Genomic DNA, 21054 nt, shown 5'->3' on the forward strand with positions numbered 1-21054 from the left:
ATTATTAATTATAATGATTATTGATAGAGCCACAGAACTCGCATTCTGTCCAAGGACTTATGGGCTCCGAGTGTGAAAGTAGCTACCGCTTTCTGGGTGCCCTCTATCCACCTGGGACTGTGCTGGATGCTGTGCACCCCTGACCTCATTTATGTCTCACAAATACTCTGTGGGATCCTCATTCTACAGAACCAGGTCACGGGGCGCTGAGACGTTACGGAACCTGGAACCCAGCTTCCCTGTGCTTTTCTCACCAGGTCGTGCTGAAAACAAAAAAGGCTTTCCTAGTTCCCTCACCGGAGAAGCTTCTCTGAAGGCAGGAGGGGAGACTGTAGGCAAATCACTTGGATTCTGTTGCAATTGTGAATAAAATTATTTTCCTATTTGCCTTGGCCGCATTTCTCCTCCGTCCTCTCAGAACCCTTTGTACCGCTGTGAAAATACTTTTCACACTGACTTATAATTAGTTCAGTCTGTGCGTTTCTCAGATTATAATTAGCAGAATGTCTTCCCAGAGATGCCAGAAAATTGGCGCTGAATTAATGTCAGGTCAGGAGGCTAGACTGATTTACCAGCCTGCTCTGTGGCTTGGAACTAGTTAACCTTGATATATGTTAAACCTCAAGTCTTGTTAGCATTCCTGTGTGTTCCCATTGACCTCTCATTATGTCTAATTACAACAGGTTGCTTACCTTGGTCAGGTTAGTTTTGTGGTCATTTTGTTTGCCATTGTTTATGGCAACTGAATAGCTTGTTAAAAATGCCTCATTACCTCAATGGCATTTCGAGACAAAGAAATGAGTAACCAGGGAGGAAATATATATATCTCACATCACCGCAGCCCATCTGGTCTTTCAACATAATTCTAATAAAAAGGACTGCCAATTTTCCAACAGTGAGAAATCTTTACAGGCCTAGGAACAAATTTAGCTGAGCTCCAATGTTTACACATTGTCAGATCGATTTTGTGTCTTTAGGCAAATCTTCCATTGAAGACCCTAGCTTTTCAAATCTTTAAATTATTTTCCTAGATACTGTATAAAGAAGGGTTCCTTTTGCTTTTTTTGGGGAGGAGAGCTTGAAAAACAATGATAATTCAGCAGCATGTGTTCCGCAGTCGTCAAAGACAGAATCCACTGTGCACTGAAAGGAAAAAATAGCTCCCAAAAAAGGGGAAGTGAGCTTCTTAATGTCAACGATAAATGTGGCCAAATGTAATGCTGCAAAAATATGGGAAACTGCAGGGTTGCGCAAATGCTTTGAAAAATATTATTTTAATATAACCATAAAATTAGCCAAAAGCTAAAAATCCTCAAATATCTATCTAAAACGGTCTTGGCCGAAAACACAATGGATAGGAAATATGGTAATACTGAATATCAAAAAGGATGATTCTTTTACCAGAGTAAACATTTAAAGAACAATGCTAATACCAAATAATAGTCATTATAATACTAGAGATGTCCTCTGTGATGTACGATCTTCTTTGGATTATAGATACATAACATGAAGATCAAAAAAATGATTTTGGGGGCTGGCCCTGTGGCATAGTGGTTAAGTTTGTGAGCTCCGCTTTGGTGGCCCAGGGTTCGCTGATTTCCATCCTGGGCGCAGACATATGCACTGCTTATCAAGCCATGCTGCGGCAGGCGTCCCACGTATAAAGTAGAGGAAGATGGGCAAGGATATTAGCTTAGGGCCAATCTTCCCCAGCAAAAAGAGGAGGATTGGCGGCAGATGTTAGCTCAGGGTCAATCTTCCTCAAAAAAACAAAAAGTTAATTTAAAAAATGACTTTGTGAATTCACTTTGGAGTAGAGAATTTTAAAATGATTTTTAAAAACGATTATTGCAAATCCATTTTGGGGCACAGGATTTTTACATTTAAATCCACTTTTACACTTGCTTTCTACTGTCGCTTTCGTAAAGGATTTAAGACTTGCTTTTCATTTTCTCAATGAAACTTTTTTCTCCCCTGTACCAAATTCCCAGCCTTTCTCACTGGTTTGCAGAAGTAATAAGATGTGAAACACTTTGTCTGAAACAAGAAGGAAGGGATCTACCTTCACACCACAGCAATCTTTAATAGACATCTATAGGCTCAAGTAGGAAGGGTTTTTCACTGTCAAAAAAACCAAAAAAACCCCAGAACACTAGAAGTTTTGGAAGTTTCAATATTTTCACTTTCACATCAGGGGCTTTAATTAATATCATAATTATTAAAATATCAAACTTTCTATAAGTCGACGCTGAACAGAATGGCTGGGGACCGTAAGCAATCCACATGGGGAGCATGTTCTGCCTGTCGGCCCCAAGAAGCTACCCTGTGTTTGCTTTTTATAATTGTGGCAGATAGACATAACGTAAAAGTTACAGTTCTAATAATTTTTCAGCGTTCAGTTGAGCAGCATCAAGTACATTCACATTTTCGGGCGACCCTCCGATTCAAATTCACCATCATTTCATCCCTTGCCACTAGGGGGCAGACGGAGACAGCGCATCCGCCGCCCTCCCCGTGCCGCCTCGTCCACGCATGCGTGTCTCACCTGGGGAAGGTGACAGAGGCGGGGCCTCGGGGCGGGGCCGGGGCGCGCAGGCGCGGCGCGGGCATTGTGACGTCAGGCCGCGCGGCCCGGCTGGGAGCGGGCGGCGGCTCGCGGAGGCGCTTCCCCGAGCGTGACGCGCGGACTGCCCTCCCCGCGGCCCGCCCGCCCACCGGCCTTGCCGCCGCCTCCCTCGCTCCCTCAGCGCGCCGAGCGCGGGCCAGCGGCCGGGGCGGAGGCCCGGGGGCGACGCGGCGCCGACAGGGCGGGCGGGCTTCGGAGCGCCGGGCGGCCCGGGTCCGCGGCCGGTCGGTGCTCGGCGGGCGGGCGGGCGGCGGGCTCCGGTCTATATGGCGGCGGCTCTGTCGGGCCTGGCTGTCCGGCTGTCGCGCTCGGCCGCCGCCCGCTCCTATGGGGTCTTCTGCAAGGGGCTGACCCGCACGCTGCTCATCTTCTTCGACCTGGCCTGGCGGCTGCGCATCAACTTCCCCTACCTCTACATCGTGGCTTCCATGATGCTCAACGTCCGCCTGCAGGTGGGTGAGCCGCGCCCGCCTGGTCCCTCTCCCCTGACCCTCCCGAGCGCAGGTCTGTGCCCCGCGGCCCGGCCCACCTCGCCCGGGACGATGAAGATGCTGCCGGGCTGGATGCTGAGTGTGGATGCTGCCAAGCACCGTGCATTTCTCCTGCAGCCCCGCGGGAGAAAACCCGCCGGGGTTATTGTTATCCCCGTTCTGCAGACGGTGCTGTGGGGAGGAGGACGGGGTGGGGCGGCTTGCCTTGGGTACGGGCCGATGGCTGCGGGGTGGGGTCCGCAGAGAGGCGAGTGAATGCTGGTACGGGCTGGAAAGGCCCCGAAAAGGAAATCTGGAACAGAAAATTACAGATGGTTGGGTTTGTGGTTGACTTTACTAGTTCTCAAACTTTACGAAGCTTGAAAAAAAAAAAAAATCCTTCAAACTTAAAAGTGGGTTAATTAATGTTAACTCATGTTCTGATGGGTGTATCTTATTTATCCTGGCCAGGGGTGGAAGCGGGCTGGGGGTGAGGAAGAGGGAAAATGAAGTGGAAGAGATAGAGACCCAAAAGGTTCAGAGGGCCGAAACAATTCAGTTTTGAAATAATACGCACACGGACTCGCACACGCCCAGCACCCTGGTGATCACCCTTGCGACAAATGACTGACATTTCCACCTACGTTGAATTACAGCTGCCTTTTTTTAGTAGAAGGGAAGGTCATCAGATTGAGAATTATTCCTTTCCAGGTATGTCACAGATGGTCAAGAGCTTAGCTTCTCTTGGATTCCGTTTACCAATCTTGGAGTGCCTACTATGTGTTGGGCACAGGCTCTGTGATGGAGGAGGGGCGGGTCCCTGCCCTGGGGAGTGTGGGGGGGGCTTACAGCCTGACAGTAGTTGTTTCTCTCTGGTGTGCAAAATTAGGAAGTCTGAGCCATAGGACCAGGCAGTGTTGAGGCCATGTGGGTGTTGTCCTTTTTTCCCCCGTCTGGTTTGGTTTTATCAGATTGGAATTGTCCGTGTGCCTGGACCTTCAGGTTTCTGGTGCCCATCGCTGGTCTTGGCAGGCCACATAAGACTTAAAATCAACTGTTGGTCAAAATTGTGTTAAGGTGAGTTGAGATGAACCTGCCTCTTTATTTCAAAGTCCAAATTGAGATGCTTTTTTTTTTTTTTTTTTAAAAGATTTTATTTTTCCTTTCTCTCCCAAAACCCCCCTGGTACATAGCTGTGTATTTTTAATTGTGGGTCCTTCTAGTTGTGGCATGTGGGACGCTGCCTCAGCATGGCTTGATGAGCAGTGCCGTGTCCGTGCCCAGGATTTGAACTGGCGAAACCCTGGGCCGCCGAAGCAGAGCGTGGGAACTTAACCACTCGGCCACAGGGCCAGCCCCTGAGATGCTTTTATGTGAGGAAGGGCTTGTGGCGTCCTTAAGTGCTACCCGGCTGAAGGAGTAGAAAACCGAACTATCTTTGCAGCAGGTGGTATAAATGAGTAAAGGCTGCTGGGTGTGGGGACAGGGTAAACCAGAAAGACTTGACATTAAACCCTGAGCATCGTACTAGAAACGGAGGAATTACATAACAAGGAATCTGTATTGTAATGATTGAGAGTAAGTGCATTTTGGAGGAGGGAAATTGGTCTATGATAGAAGTGAGGTGGCAAAAATAAAAAAGTAAAAATTAAAAATTAAAAAAAAAAAGTGATGTGGGCAGTCAGGAGAGCCTAGACACACCAATCCCAGATGCCCATAATGGCTGACTTGGTGGACTCGATGTCAAACAGATGTGCTCTAGCCAGTTGCCACTCACCAGCTCTTCTTTGCCAGATCTAGTGATTTCCCAGCAAAGTTGGAACTCTTGATTTTTAAATATCAACTCAAATTAAAAAAAAAAAAATTTGTGTCCAAAACAAAACGCATCTGCAGGCTATATTTGACTCCCAAGCTCCTACTTTGGAACCTCTTGTCTGGAGTTACATGAATACTTTGCAGTCATTTGTCAAATCATGAGAACAACTGTAAGAGAGAACTTCGTACAGAATGTTGAAAATTACCCTGTTTTGTACCATTAGAAAAATTGCCTTTCTCATAGGTCCACATACTGTTGATGAGCACCCCCTAGTCCAAGCTACCATATTCACTTGCACGGACTATTGCAGTAGCCTCCATCTATTCTCTACAGGCTAGTTAGAGTCTTTTAAAAATGTAGATCATGACATTCCTCACAAACAAACAGTTTCCCAGAGCACACAGAATGCAGTTCACCTGTTTTTACCCTGCAGTGCCGACTTCCGCCCACCTCTGACCTCTCACCTGATTTGCTCCTTGCTTGTCACATCTCCCTTTTTCCTTTCTACTCTTTGTATGCACCGAGCCCCTTCCTGCCACTGGGCCTTTGCACATGCTGTTCTCGCCACCTTGAATGCTCTCCTTTGGCTCTTTGAATGCTGGTACATTCTCACGCTTCAGTTCTCGTTTCAGAGAGGACTTGTGATCACCGTATTGATGTGATCTTGCACCTGCTTGTCTTCATTGCAAGAGTGCTGAAGGCTTGTTTGTTTCAGAAGCAGTAAAGGGTGGGGTGAGGGACTCCGTTTCTAGTACGATGCTCAGGGTTTGCAGATCTCTCAGTTGTTCTGAGGGTTGTGAGATGATCTCTGGGAAGGTTATTCAAGTGCAAATTTCATAACAAGGAATCTGTATTGTAATGATTGAGAGTAAGTGCATTTTGGAGGAGGGAAATTGGTCTATGATAGAAGTGAGGTGGCAAAAATAAAAAAGTAAAACTTAAAAAAAAAAAAGTGATATGGGCAGTCAGGAGAGCCTAGACGCAGCAATCCCAGATGCCCATAATGGCTGACTTGGTGGACTCAATGTCAAGCAGTAGTCCAGCTCAGCACAGCTTTAGAGAATTGCGGGAGCTGAATGCTCCAGGCATGGAGTGTGGGCCTTTTCAGGTCAGGGCTGAGTGGGGTTTGGGCAGGCACGGACAAGGTGGTCACCAGCTACTTTGGGGGAGGGCTGTCTAAGAACCGGGGATTTTAGGTTTGATGTGGAGCTTGATTAAGTGCACCAGCAGCCGTTTCACATGCTGGGGGGGACTGGGTGGGGGTGGGAGTGTCTCTCTTCTTTACTGTAATAGTTACATCTGCTACTTTAAACTCCCCTGCAGGGTTAGAATTTCTGTTCATTTGTGGAAAATCAGCTTACCTGATTTGAGGCTTTAATTATTCTGGCCTCTGCTAAAGGGAGGTGCAATAGGAAATGGAATCTGAGTAAAGGGGGACAGCCCAGCGCACTGCCTTCTTTTTGTTCAGAACGCTCTGTACCCCTCCTCTCCATCTGTTTTGAGAGTAATGAGGAATAAAGGACTCCGTTTCTCACGTTTCCTTAAAAGCTCCGAGGCATCTCTTCGTAGGGCAGCGAGGCATTTTAAGGAGGTGCATACCTCTTTAATATGAAAGATGATTAAATGACAAAATAGGTGCAAAAGGGCTTTGTGAACTCAGAAGGTTGTGATTTAAAAATACTGTTTGCAAGCAAGCCTTAATCTCGAGTCATTAACATCCTACTTATTTTAGACAGAATCTGAAATATAAGGCAGTAAAAAAAATGAGAATGCATACCAAACACTAAATGTAAAAGCAAGATAAAAAATTGTGCTGACAACCTGCTGTAATTTAACTAGTTGTGCTACAACTTTTCAGTTATGTGGCTTGTGGGAAGAATCAAGTATCTTAGCCCCAGGTCACCTCGATTCCTATAACTATTAAAAGAGAAGGCCCAGGGGCTGGCCTGGTGGTGCAGCGGTTAAGTGCGCACGTTCCACTTCTCGGTGGCCTGGGGTTCGCCGGTCCAGATCTCGGCTGCGGACATGGCACTGCTTGGCAAGCATGCTGTGAAAGGCATCCCACATATAAAGTAGAGGAAGATGGGCATGGGTGTTAGCTCGGGGCCAATCTTCCTCAGCAAAAAGAGGAGGATTGGCAGTAGTTAGCTCAGGGCTAATCTTCCTCAAAAAAAAAAAGAGGAGGCCTGAAAAAGAACAATCAGAGACAAGAAGACGCCTCATCCTCCGGCGCCACAGCCACACCACCAGCACACACTGGCGCTGACCAGGCCGGGGAACCTTCCCTCGGCTCCTCCCTCTACTCGTTCTGTTTCTAACTGCTTTTTCATCGGCTCCTCTTTCTGAATGGCTTTCTAAATCCATAGCTCCATAGGTTTCCATGTTTCCGTATCACTTGAAAACATTCATTCATTCATTCATTCCAGTCAGATAAACAGAGCTCAGAAATGCAGGAGCGAGGGGGTTGCTGTTCTGAATAGAGCAGTCAGAGTGGGCCTCGGTGATGAGGTGGCATTTGAGCGAAACCCTGAAGGAGGTCCGGGCTTTAGCCTTGCAGATGTCTGGGTTACAAGAGTATTTCATCTTGTGCAGAGAACGCCCTACCGCTGGTGCAAGGCCAGCGTGTTCTAGAACAGCAGGAGGCTGGTCAGGGAGGAAGGAGGAGGCAGGAGGTTCCGACTGAGACGTTAGCTCAGGTGGTGTCTTGTAGACATTGACAAGACTTTGGCTTTGGCTCTGGTTAAATGATCTTTCTTATGTCTGAACGATTTCAGAAGTAGTGAGGATTCCAAGACCCTAGACCCAGCGTCAGTTCCAGCTTGAAAGGAGTTTTTTTCCTTTTGCTTGATTGACGTCAAGCTCCTAGAAGAAAACTGGAAGAAATGATGGACTATTAAAGAAATGTTATAAAAGCTTATAAGCTTTGTAAAAGCTTAACGGGCCAAGTCGAAAGCTCAGTTACACTTAGGAGTTTGTTCTGGCTTCTGAGATAACGAACAACAGTATATTTGAGGTGATAAGTACCGAACATGTAGGAACACAAAAATACTACGGGATCTTTTGGGTCTTTCACGTGAGTGCTTTAATCGTCATTTTTCATACACTTCTGAAAAATTTTCAACCTGTACAAATAGGTTGAAGTAGGTTTTGAAAAATTTTCTCTCTCTATAAAATTTGAAAGAGTAGTACCATGAATATGTGTATCCTGGACTCGAGTTCTTTAAAAGTGTTACCAATAGTCATATAATGGTTCAGGCAGATATTAAAGGATATGAGTTAGATCTGTATGTAACTCATGTTAAAAGATATTCAGAAAGAAAAAGATATTCACCATATATAAAGCGAAGAAAAAGCAAGTCTAAAAATCATCTATGTAGTATTAGCACATTTATAAACTTTTTCATACATGTGCTTGTCAATACCTGTGGCAGCGTTCCAGGACCAGGGCGTAGCCCTCACTCAGGAGAGAGCCGAGGCCTTGCTTCTCAGATGATCTGTGGAGAAGGACCAGTTTCTTCACCTCCACAGGTGGTGGGGGGGTGCTTATAAACAACCAACATTTATTTCTCACTGTTCTGGAGGCCGAGAAGTCCAAGATCAAGGTGCCAGCATGGTCAGGCTCTCGTGAGGGCCCTCCTGGTTCATAGCCAGTGCCTTCCCACTGTGTCCCCCCCATGGTGGAAGGGGCTAGAGTTCTCTGTGGGGTCTCTTTTATAAAAATACTCATCTCATTCATGAAGGCTCCACTCTCAAGACATAAACACTTCCCAAAGGCCCCACCTCCTAATACTATCATCTTTGGGGGTTAGGGTTTCAGCATATGAATTTTGGGGGGTTGCAAACATTCAGACCAAACCACCTCCTGATAGCTTTGTAAGAGCCAATAAAAATGAATTGATTTCACATGCAAAAGAGTGACGTTGGACCCTTACCTTACACCGTAAATTAGAATTAACTCAAAATGGATCACAGACCTAAACGTAAGGGCTAAAACTATAAAGCTCTTAGAAGAAAACATAGGGGGAACTTGGCAATGATTTCTTGCTAACACACAGGCAACAAAAGAAAATATAGGTGAACTGGACTTCATCAAAATTAAAACATTTTGCATCAAAGGACTCTATTAAGAGACTGAAAAAGACAACTCACAGAATGGGAGAAGGTGTTTGCAAATCATTTATCAGATAAGGGTTAATATCTAGCGTAAGTAAAGAACTCTTACCTCAACAACGACAAAAAAACCAATCCAAAAATGGGCAAAGGGCCTGAATAGACATTTCTCCGAAGCGGATATACAAATGGCTAGTAAACCTGTGAAAAGATGGGCAACTGGAACATGTTTGTGGGCAGCCAGGCCACTAACTACAGTGAGGACCTGACATGTCACCATGATGAGCTCTGAGCCCCAGCTCACCCCCTACAACCTCATGGCCCCATGGGATGACCCAAGGAGGGGCCCCAGTGTCCAGGCCCCCTTCCTTGTCCTGGCCCTGCAGGTTGTGGACACAGCCCCCAGTGTCCCCCTGCCCCTGGGCTCTCACGGACCCACCTGAGTCCGCTTTTCTCTGTGAGACTCTCAGCCTTCCCCACCCCCTGGACTCTCACAGACCCGAAGGGTGAGTGACCACCCATTTCTCACTGGCAGAATCTCCCAGCCCAGACCCAGGGACCCCCACGCCAAACTCAGCCTCCGAGATGCTCCACTAACTGCCCCAGCTCCAAATCTGAGCCTCAATCCACACAGACAGAGACACCCCCCCCCCGACCCTGTCCTCCCTTGGGGTGGCACTGTCGCCAGCACCCCTCCCCTCTGCCAGGGAGGCAAGACAGTCCAGTGCTGGGGCAAACAAAAACGTCATTTGGGAAATGCAAATCAAAACTACAATGACATATGACTTCACACCCGGTAAGATGGCTATTATAGAAAAGAAGGAAAATAAATGTTGGTGGGGACGGGGAGTAAAAAGAACCCTTGTGCACTCTTGGTGGGAATGTAGAATGATGCCTGCTATGGAAAACAGTTTGTCGATTCCTCAAAAAGTTAAATGCAGATTTACCATATGATTGAGCATTCTGCTTCCAGGTGTATACTCACAAGATTTGAAAGCAGGGGCTCAGACACTTGTACTCCAGGGTTCGCAGCAGCCAAAAAGTAGACGCAACCCAAGTGTCCATCAACAGATGAGTGGATAAACAGAACGTGCTGCGTACATACAGTGGAATGTTATTCAGCTTTAAAAAGGAAGAACGTTCTGATTCCTGCTATAGTGGAATAAACCTCGAGGACATCATGCCAAGTGAAGTGTCAGACACAGAAGGACACTTAGATGAGGTCCCTAGAGTAGTCAAACTCATACAGACAAAGTGGGATGGTGAGTGCCAGGGGCTGGGGGGAAAGAGGAGTAGAGTTAACGTTTAATGGGGGCAGGGCTCAGTTTGGGAAGATGAGAAAGTTCTGGAGATGGGTGGTGGCGATGGTTGCACAGCAGTGGGAACGTACGTAAGTGCCAGTGAACTGTACACTTAAACGTGATTAAAATGCTCAATTTTGTTACGTATTTTTTACTGCAAATTTTTAAAAAAGCTTATTACTAGAACAGTGATTACGCTCCTGGATGTTGTGGCCATGTTGAGTTACCATGAAAGTTTCTAAGTGCGTATTCTTAATTCTGTTCCTAGATGATCACAGTAACAAATTTCCTGGAGTCGGGGAGGACACGCGAGACAGTGGCTCTTGCCTCTGTGAGGACTTTGGCTTGTACTCTGAGTGAAATGGGAAACATTTCACTGAGACGTGACCCCATCTGATTTACTTTCTGAAAGGATCATTCTTTAAAAAGCTTTATTATGGGAATATTCAAATATACACACAAATAGTATATTGAACCCATGTATCCATCACCCCTTTTCAATAAGGATCAACTCTCTGCTAACCTTGTTTTATCTATTTCACCCCGACCCTGCACTGTCTCCATCTCCCCACCCCACACTGGAGTATTTTAAATAAATCCTAGTCAGAATCGATCACTTTTTTGGTTTATTTTTTTCCTTTTTCCTTTGAAATAATTTGACTTAGAGAAAAGTTGAAAAATCTTACACAGAGCTCTCGTAGACCCTTCGCCTGGCTTCCTCTGATGTCAACATCTTACGTGACTGTCGAACGGTTGTCAAAACTGAGAGATTAGCATCAGTCCAGTACTCTCTGGAGTTCCTCAGTTTTTCCCACTAAATGTCCTTTTTCTGTTCCCGGACCCCATTGCCTTGAGTTGCCGTGTCTCCTTAGCTGCCTCCTCCAGTCTGTGACATTTCTTTGGTCTCCTCTTTTCCTTTGTGTCCATCAATTGGACATTTGGGCCGTTTTCACTCTGGCTGTTATGAATAATGCTGCTGTGAACGTTCCTGTGGAGGTTTTGTGTGGCCATGTCTTCGTTTCTCTTGGCTGCATACCTAGGAGTGGCATTGCTGGGTCCTGTGGTGACTGTTTAACCATTTCAGCAGGACTGCTCTTGCCGTGCTGTAAGGGCGGAAGGTGGAAGCGGGAGACCCTTCGAGGAATGTGGGACAGAGGTGGGGGGGTTCAGGGCGGCTGCGGGGGGTGGGAGGAGGTGGTTTGTTGTGGGTGTATTTTGGTGTTTGGTTTTGCCTGCCTGCCTCAGAGGACGAGGTGTGTGTGGGAGAAAGACTTGTTGGCATTTCTTTTTGTGAACTATCCCTGTTCTTCGCCCATTTTTCTGTTGGGTTGTTCATGGTCTTCATCTCTTGGAGCTTTGCGTCTGTTAGGTAAAAGTTGTCTGTGATAAGAGCTGAAATTTTTTTTCTAGTTACTATATTTGATTTTGCTTATGGCATGTTTTTGCCATACTGAAGTTTATTTTTATGTGGTCAAAGTTAATAATCTTTTCTGACTTTTGGGTTTTGTTACAGTTGGAAAGGCCTTCCCAACTCGAAACATATAAGGAATCCACCCATATTTTATTGTGGTACTATTATGTACACTTTTTACTTTTAAATATGATACATTTGCGTTTATCCTGATATATAGGGTGTGATAAGGTTTGAAACCGACCTTTCTCCAAACAGCACTGCAGTGAAAAACCTCGTGCACGGGCCCTTTTTGTCCTTGTATGTGTGTACGCTAGAAAGTGGGCTTCAGGAAGACAGCCCTGTTCGTCTGCTTGGCCTTGCATCCTGATCCGAGTGCTTGGCTTAGGGTGGGGGCTCCGCGAACGCCTGCCGATTGAACCTCTAGCACGACTGCAGGAGCGGGATCCCGAATGGAAGGTTATACGCATTTGCAAATGATTTTGAAGTTATTGCCAGCTTGCCCTCCACTGAGTTGTTCCACTGTGTTTTCTTCTGGCAGTGCCGGGGGTGCCTCTGGGTGCTCCCCGTTTGCTCTTCAGCCCCTGCAGCCTGGGCCTCGGCCTCTGCCCCTCCACGGAAATGTGCTGGTCGGTGTTTAGGCCACTTCCATGTTGCCATCCAGCAGTCACTTCTCTGTCCTCAGCTTTGCAGAACCTCGCGGCAGCATTTTGTCGTTCATTCCCCAAAACACTCTTATGATGATGATTATAGCTGCTGTTTATTGGATGCCCATGGGATGCTGGTCAGAGAAGATGCTAGGCACTGTCACACGTTTTTTTCTTTTTCTTTTTCGGAGGAAGATTAGCCCTGAGCTAACATCTGCCAATCTTCCTCTTTTTTCTGAGGAAGACTGGCCCTGAGCTAACATCCGTGCCCATCTTCCTCTACTTTGTATGTGGGATGCCTGCCACAGCATGGCTTGCCATGCAGTGCCGTGTCCACACCTGGGATCCGAACCGGTGAACCCGGGGCCGCTGAAGCAGAACGTGTGAAGTTACCTGCTGTGCCACCGGGCCAGCCCCGCTGTCACACATTGAGTGCTCACAACATCCTGAGGAAAGAGGATCGCCCGAGGCCCCCGAGCTGGGTTCACAGCCTGGCCTTCAGCCATGCGAGCGCACCTTTGGCGTCCAGGTGACCGAAGGAGGAAGCAGGGTGGTGGCTAGCGAGAGCTGCACACTTGGCTTTTTAAGGGCAGGTATGATTTGGGCACACTGACTGATCAGTGACGGGAACTCAGTACTGGCAGTGTGTTTCCTGTCGTTATGACTCAGCTTTGTGTGGACATGACTGAGTCGTTCCTCTTTCTCATCCTCTAGGCTGTGTAGCAACTTGAGGAATTTGTTTCAGCCGCCACCTCAGTCTGATCATTTTAGTCGTGAGCACAGCGATGTTAAGGTGTGCTGATGTTCACATCTGAAGGCTGGGTGAGGCCAGGATGGTCTGGGATCGAATTTGTGAGCCTTCGTAAGGCAGGCCCCCACTCCAAGCCCATTGTCGTCCTGACCTGGCCGAGCAGCCGCTGCTCGCCTAGCTGTGTCTTCCCCCGGCCCCCTTGTGGGAATAGCCTTGCCAGCTGGCTTTTGGGAACGTAGACGCCGGGATATTTTTAGTTTACGGAGCAGTGGTATCCAGACCGTTAGGTCTCTGAGGCCATTAATAGCTCAGGTTAGGGAAGGTAAGGTGACAGCAGTCCAAGAGGGCAGCAGCTGCCTAATTGGGTCAGGCCTATTGTCACGCAGCAGGTCAGCTGCCTCCCTCGGGCAGGGGTTTTTGTGGAAGATGATTGCCCATGTCCACACTGAGGATCGCGGACATACCCAGACAGTCTCGTTTCCCCGAGCACATCCCCCGCTCTGCCTCTGTGGTTCCACTTTCGATCTTTGGCATCTTTGGGTTGGGGGGGATGAGGGAGTAAGTTCAGGAATTTACTTCCACTGCCGCACTTTATTTTTCCTAAATTGTACTGTCTTCAACTTCAAAACAGTCTCCTTCCCTCATTCTGGTGGTCTCAGTTTTGGTGAATAAGTGTGTTTGCCATAATTTATGCTGCTTATTATTTTGTAAACTTAGCGTGGACGTGGGAGATGAGATAACTGGGGCCAAGGACAGTTAATTATATGATTAGGCATACTTTATTTGGTACACTATAGTGGACCAATATATGTGTAGTATAGGGAGAATAAACTACAAAAAATGTTTCACAGATGACGTGTTTAGAAGTTATTTGAAAGTTCTTTCTGGCTCTCAGAATAGAAGTGATGTGTGTAAGAGTCTCATACCAGAAGAGCTGGCTAGCTGAGCGTTCAGAGCCAAAATGTTTTCACCGACCTCCTAAAGTATTTTTATTAAGAGAATTAAATACATAGTTTATTACCAAATTTGCTAAAGGACCAGAAGATCTTCAGTAAATAACTTATTCTGTCATTATTAAATACATGATTACATTAATCTTACCTTATTTAAGATATTGTAACAGTTCTGGAAATACTTTATTTTTCTGAACAGTACTAAGTCCTTGTACAAGGACGTAATAAAAGTGGCTAGAAACTAATTTTCCTGAGAATTGGCCCATATTAAATGACCTGTTTTTCTTAAGATTTTTTCCAAAACCTATTTTAAGATGTATTAAAAAGGGGCCGGCCCGGTGGCACAGTGGTTAAGGGCACACATTCTGCTTCGATGGCCCGGGGTTTGAGGTTCGGGTCCCAAGTGTGGACGTGGCACCGCGTGGCAAGCCATGCTGTGGTAGGCGTCCCACATATAGAGTAGAGGAAGATGGTCACGGATGTTAGCTCAGGGCCAGTCTTCCTCAGCAAAAAGAGGAGGATTGGCAACAGATGTTAGCTCAGGGCTAATCTTCTTCAAAAAAAAGATGTATTAAAAATATATTTAGGAATCCTTCCATTTCAGGAAAATGTTCATTCTTAGTACATTTCATTCAGATCAATAAAATAAATGTAAGATTTGAAATAATTTGGAAAGTTGATGTGAGAGAACTGTCAAGAGAAGTTAATTAGATTTGACTTGCAAACTTAGAAGGTATTTGTTTTGAATTGTAGCTGGAATCCACACTTAGGAGAATTGCACCTCTTAAAAGTTCTCAACGCCAGAAAACAGAAATTATAATTATGTGTGGCAATGGATGTTGACTTATTGTGCAAGTGATCATTTTGCGATATATACAAATATCGAATCATTATCTTATACACCTGAAACTAATGTTATGTCAGTTATATCTCAATTTAAAAAAAAAGATTCCCGACCAATGCAACTGTGTTGGGGCCGGCCCGGTGGCACAGCAGTTAAGTTCGCACGTTCCGCTTCAGCGGCCTGGGGTTCTCTGGTTCGGATCCCGGGTGCGGACATGGCACTGCTTGGCAAGCCATGCTGTGGCAGGCATCCCACATGCAAAGTAGAGGAAGATGGGCATGGATGTTAGCTCAGGGCCAGTCTTCCTCAGCAAAAAGAGAAGGATTGGCAGCAGATGTTAGCTCAGGGCTAATCTTCCTCAAAAAAAAAATTTAAAAATTAAAAAATTAAAAAAAATTTCATCTTCTGTTTGTATATTGCTTTATACTGTTCAAATATATTTTTATCAGTTATATAGAGTAATGGTCACAGTTCTATCAATAAAGAGTTTTCTGTGTGCCCCATAGATACGTCTATATCTATATCTGTCCTTATTTATAAACTATATATTTTGCTCCACCAAAATATCGTATATATGATAAAACAGAAAAAGTAAAGAGGGGGACAAGACAGCAATGGAGTAGGAAAAGATATTCTGATACTTGCCCCCGTGCTTCTTGAGGTGGGGTCACCCCATTTTATTGACTGCTGGACTAGATTGTGTGAAGGATTTTTCAGAGTGTGCGTGTAGCTAACTTAGCGGTTTGTGCAGGAAATGTGTCTAACCACAGTCTTTCTGGAGCGCTCAATGCACTTGGCGTCTGTGACACGGAGTTTTCCCAGGGTGCTTTTGAGTCTTAGTCCTTGGTGGCTCTGGTGGCCCCTTGCCCGTCTGGTCTTTAGATCTTGGAGATCCCGGCCCTCTGTACCTTCTTTCCGTCTTCTCTCTTGATGTGTTATACAAGGGCCATCATTTTATCTACCTCCCGAAAGCTGGTGACTTCCGAATCTAGGTCCCCCGCTCTGACGTCTCTCTTGAGCTTGATTAGTCCAGCTGCTGGCGGCGTCCCGCAGTGAAACTCCGCACGTCCGTCTGCGCCCTGGGACTTCCCCCAGGCCTGCTCCCCCTCCCCGTTTTCAGTTAGTGACACCTTCAGTACCAGAATCGACAGTCAGAGCAACCTCACCTTTGACATCTAGTCAGTCCCGACGTTAAGAAGATACTTCCGTTCCTCTCTCCTCTTTGTTCTCCCAGCCTCCCTTCTTTGCCCTGCGCTCTTGGAATAGCTTCCTAGTTGCTGTGTCTAATGTGGTTCCTTTCCAGTCTGGCCACCTCACTGCAGCTGGAGTGATTAATCTAGACTGCAAATCTAGCCAGCGTTTCTGGGCTGAAAATTCCTCAGCAGCCGTCCGTCACCTGCTGAGTGAAAGCCACGCTCCTTGTAACCGCGGCCTGTGCCTCTTTGTCAGCCCCTCAGTGCCTTCCACTTCAGCTTCCAATAATACTTATTTGCTGTATTTTCTTCCCAGTATGCTCTCTCTGATTTTTTAAAACATTGAACACAAGTTTAGAGTCATATAGCTTACAGAGTCTCCTAGTTCCGTGAGATGATTTCAGAGAAACAGCAGTTTCCTGCTGCCCATTTCTCCATCCCCGTGGCCAACCACTTTCAGCTCTCGCTGGTTCTCTTGGTGTCCACTTCTCTGTCTCTAAATTACTGCTTATCTTGTTGCTTCTCGACTTTTCACTTAGGCTTTGTCTGTGTCTCACTGTGGGAGATGAGATGTGAGCTGTCTTTTGCCTGGCTTCTGCCTCCCGTACCCACATTTCCATCTCTCCTCCTTCCCAGTAGAGTTATTGCATTTTAGATGGCTGTTCCTTAGGATAGCTTCTTAGAAAAATTACTGAATATGATTTATATATTTATTTTTCATCTATTAATGTTCTGGGGCTATGGCTGTTTTTTAAAGGAACATGTGTCAGAGACTTTTTAACTTATCAATTAATGACGGAACTAGTAGAATGTTCTAATCAGTTTAAAAGAGAATTTAGACCACACACACACACACACAATATCAGGAATGCTAAAGTGAATTTACAAATGTAAAACTGGTCAGCATCCACAGGGCAGTCATCAGTTGCATTCCTCTGGATGAAATTAATTTTCATTTCTTTGGACAGGAAATGGTTCGCCTTCCTCTTAAGGTTCCCACAGCTCACAGGATTGTAGAGCAGCTCAGAGGCAAAGGTGCAGGGCCCTGTAGAATTAGGTAACCCAGAGGATGCACTGGACAGCACAGCCAGTAATCTTACTTTTTGTCCATTTCAAAGCTTTTCACAGTTTTTGTGACCTCTTCCCCATTTGGCACATAGCAATGTCAAAGCTTATTCTTGGTCACAGAAGGAGACTGGTCTCACTAGGTTTGCAGGTGCAGCAGGGGTGCTGACCAGATGGGCCATCTCGAGTTTGCTCTTGAACAACTGCTGACATCACAAAGCAACTTCTGTCCAGAAGTTTTTATGGAGAATCTCTTGCAAACACTCAATTATTTGCTAGTCTGAGAGTGGGGAACTAACTCCAAGAAGCTGTCTCCGCCATATTTTTACTTGCAGTACCTATGAATTTTGGTGAATTCTTCCCTTATCGAGGCTCCAGAATTTGCTGAGCTTCCTGACCTGCCAGCGAGAGATCTTCCTTCCTCCTTTAAGGCTGGGGTCTTGTGTGCCAGGACCCCTCCAGCTGCTTCTCCTGGGAGGGCTTTGTAGAGATTGGATCCATAAGTAAAGTTGACCTTGATTGCTTAAAAGTGGCTTGTCACACCTGAGACACAGAATCGTTTTCAAATAGGACACTTCGGGTAAGGCCTTGGTTGCGTAATTGAGTCACACAATTCTGTCCCATTAAAAGGACAGATTTTTATTGAACCTATGCAGATAATTATGTTGCTGTGAAAAGTACAAAGCCTAAGAATGTTTTTTTAAAATTTTTAAGTATTATTAGGAAATGCTGCATTAATAAAGTACTGTTCTTTTTGTTGTGATCTCTAATTGGTAGGTTGTCGTCCTGTTTTCTATCAAACTGTAGGGATCCTTGGGACCAGCCCTGTGGCACAGCGATTAAGTTCGCACCCTCTGCTTTGGCAGCCCCGGGTTCACTGGTTCAGATCCCGGGTGTGGACCTATGTACCGCTTGTCAAGCCATGCTGTGGCAGGCATCCCACATATAAAGTAGAGGAAGATGGGCACAGATGTTAGCTCAGGGCCAGTCTTCCTCAGCAAAAAGTGGAGGATTGGCAGCAGGTGTTAGCTCAGGGCTAATATGCCCCCCCCCGAAAAAAAGTAGGAATCCTTGGTACCAGAGACTATTAAAGAGATCTTGACATTTGTTAGAAAATATCCGATGTGTGTAGACTCTCTTGAGACTGTATCTTCATTATAACACTTTAATTTGATTATGTTTTTCAGGTTCACATCGAGATCCATTGAAGGCCGTCTGCTGACTGACAAAGGCGTGTCCTCAGGCTCACTGCATCCGAGAACACACAGCATGAGGGACGGAAGAGGGACTCTTGGCACCTGCCTTGCAAAAGTGAAGGGAGGGGGAGAGGACGTGGCCACACTATTACGTAGACTTAGAAGAACACAGAAGGGGGGCCCCCGCCCATCAGGTGATGTACCTTCCTGGGTGATTAAGCCTGCAGTTGATGTCAATGGAAATTCACAAAATGAGGAGATGAAATCATTGGAAATGAAAAATGATCCGAGTGAGTTCAACCTCTTGTCTCACCATGGCAGCAAAGTGCTTCCATCTTTGGAAGAATCATTAAGGAGAAATTCAGCTTCCGCAGCGGCTCAGAGCAAGATTGTGGATCTGTTCTTTGCGCCTGTAGAAGAGCGTTTTGCTTGGGTGTCCTGTGGCGTTGGGGAAGCTCTGGTGAGGGACTGGCTGGGAGGAGGGCCCAGGGCCACTGACGGCCACAAAGGACGGTGCCACAAAGGAAAGCCTTGGGAGTCAGGACTACCATGCCATCAAGAACGGTCAGAAATGGGGATTTCTGAGGATGCACCGCCCAGTGCTATTCTTGAGGGGCTAGGCCCTGAGTTGGAACTGTCTGGCCTGCATTGCACGCTGTCTACACTGCTGCACGCGTGTCCTGAGATATTCCTGAATGATGAGACGAAACCTGTTTTCCTTGGCCATTCAAAGCCCACGTCTTCAGAGCAAACAGTAGAAGACAAGAAAGTGCTTTCGAGTGTAAAAAGTCCCTCATGTGGTCTGCAGATGACACTGGGCTTGCTGGCTCTACAAGCTTTTGAGTTAGCAAAGCCGTCACGCCATAGTTAAGGTACAAGCAGAACAATAAAAATAGTGAGATTAATTTTAAAAATTGTCCTAGAATGATTTCTTTCGCATTAAATCTGGCTGCAGACAGTGCAGCCGTGAAGTTCTGCTTTGGTTTATGTGACCAGACAGAATTCAAGTGAGTGGAATTTAAACTCATGGAGAGCTGGTTGATGTGGAAGGAGATGTTGAGAATGTTTTAAAATGTGCTTAAAGGACGTTCAGGATTGGGAAACCATTTCCTGGAAAACGTTAATAAGATCCCATTATAAATATCAGATTAGAACATCAAGATTTAACATAAAGTTCTTTGTGTATCTTCAACACCCGGTCTAAAGGGCTGCTGACCCAGATACCGTGTCTTCAGACTGTCTCTGACCATCTACCGGAAGTGCGTATTCGTAAAAGTCAGCCCCTCGGTACTTGCTCTGAGCCTTGCTGAGTTGCTGGTAGGCTGTTACCATTTCTGCGTTTTGTAAAATAATTTTGGTCTGCAGCAAATCTTGATTTCTTTTCTCACATCCCTTTCCTTCCGCTTGAAATGTGGTTTAAATGGAGGCTCTACGGTGAAAGTTGCAATATTAAACTTACTTTTAGAATAGTCCTTCCTCAAACTAGGAACCCTAGCAGCGTTGCCTGAGAGAAAAACGAGCTTGCGACTCTGCCGCAGCTCGGTTAGAGAGAGGCAAATCGAGTATTTCCTTCTAGAAAGTTTCCAGGTTCTAGGAATTGAGGTAACTTTTACCCTGAGATTTTTCTGAGGTGTCCCCTTTTGTTGATACCTTCGATAAACGTCACTTCAGAGTGTAAGTTTTTAAGGAGTCCCGAAGTAAGACTGAAAACAACCACTTTTGGGGTTACTGATTGCATCTGTCAGTTTGTGTGCTGAATATTACTACACCGTGTGCTATTTTAGTGTTTTGGGAAAATGAAAAATAAAATCTGTTCTTTAGCATAATAAATATTTTATGTGTGTAGTCGTGGTTCACCTTGTCTTTTTATTAACGCTGTCTTCCTAATATTTAAAAATCTTTCAGCGCCAGTCAGAGTAGGTTGCAGATTTAGACAATTGGAAGCAGAGCCTGAAAAACAAAATGTCTAAAGCCGGGTCGAACTCAGTTCTCACTTTCGTCCCAGGATGTGATGAAATCGTGTCCTGTGGTCCTTAGGGTGGTGCTCGTAGAGTCCCCGAGTAAGAGTCCTCGAGAGAAAACCATCGCCAGCCAGTCTAAAGGGACAGCGTCCTGATTGAGCAATGAAAGCCCTGGCTAGTGGACACTCTGTTTGGGGTCACTGACATTGTGAAAGGAGACGAGGACACATTTCATGAGAGCTGTTTTCTCGTTAAGTCCTTCTGCCCCCACCCCACCCTCCTTTGGTGGTGGTGGTTGTTTTAAACTAAGTCTCCTCCTCTGAGATGGAACTTTCCATGACTCATCAACTTTTATTTCCTTTGTTTTGTAAATTGCAAGTATACGCGTTTTCAACCAATTGCAAAGAACAAATACGGAATTCTCTATTTGGCATCAGATGCTAAATTAATGTGAAATGTCCTCATGTGGTTATATTAGAATAAAGTGTGTTTTTTCTAAAAACAGCTTTGGGGAGAAGTTCGCATTCACTTTTTTCTTCACATTAACTTCTTAATTCACATGTACTTTGCTGCACTTTTTCCCTTTGGTGCTCCGTTGTGTCCAGTTCCTGTGTGAAGGTGGCCTCTCCTGTGGAAGGTCCCAGGGTAGAGAGGTGATGATAAATGTACCATATAAAGCTTTATGAGTTTGCAAAATAAGTCTATAAACA

At 45.8% G+C, this 21054-nt stretch overlaps 2 protein-coding genes across 2 annotated transcripts; both read left to right on the forward strand.

The window, feature by feature from the left end:
• Window positions 1-2625: 2625 nt before the first annotated feature.
• SMIM10L3 (small integral membrane protein 10 like 3) lies at window positions 2626-20228 on the forward strand. Its single transcript, XM_014856021.3, has 2 exons — window positions 2626-3078; window positions 18375-20228. The coding sequence occupies exons 1-2, from the start codon at window positions 2893-2895 to the stop codon at window positions 18393-18395; spliced, it is 207 nt and encodes a 68-aa protein (XP_014711507.1). The 5' UTR covers window positions 2626-2892; the 3' UTR covers window positions 18396-20228.
• Window positions 18457-20228, forward strand: FAM220A (family with sequence similarity 220 member A). Its single transcript, XM_014856039.3, has one exon. It carries the CDS (start codon window positions 18457-18459, stop codon window positions 19252-19254), a length of 798 nt encoding a protein of 265 aa, XP_014711525.1. The 3' UTR covers window positions 19255-20228.
• Window positions 20229-21054: the final 826 nt, after the last annotated feature.

The sequence above is a fragment of the Equus asinus genome, chromosome 14 (assembly GCF_041296235.1).
Source record: "Equus asinus isolate D_3611 breed Donkey chromosome 14, EquAss-T2T_v2, whole genome shotgun sequence".
NCBI lineage: Eukaryota > Metazoa > Chordata > Mammalia > Perissodactyla > Equidae > Equus > Equus asinus.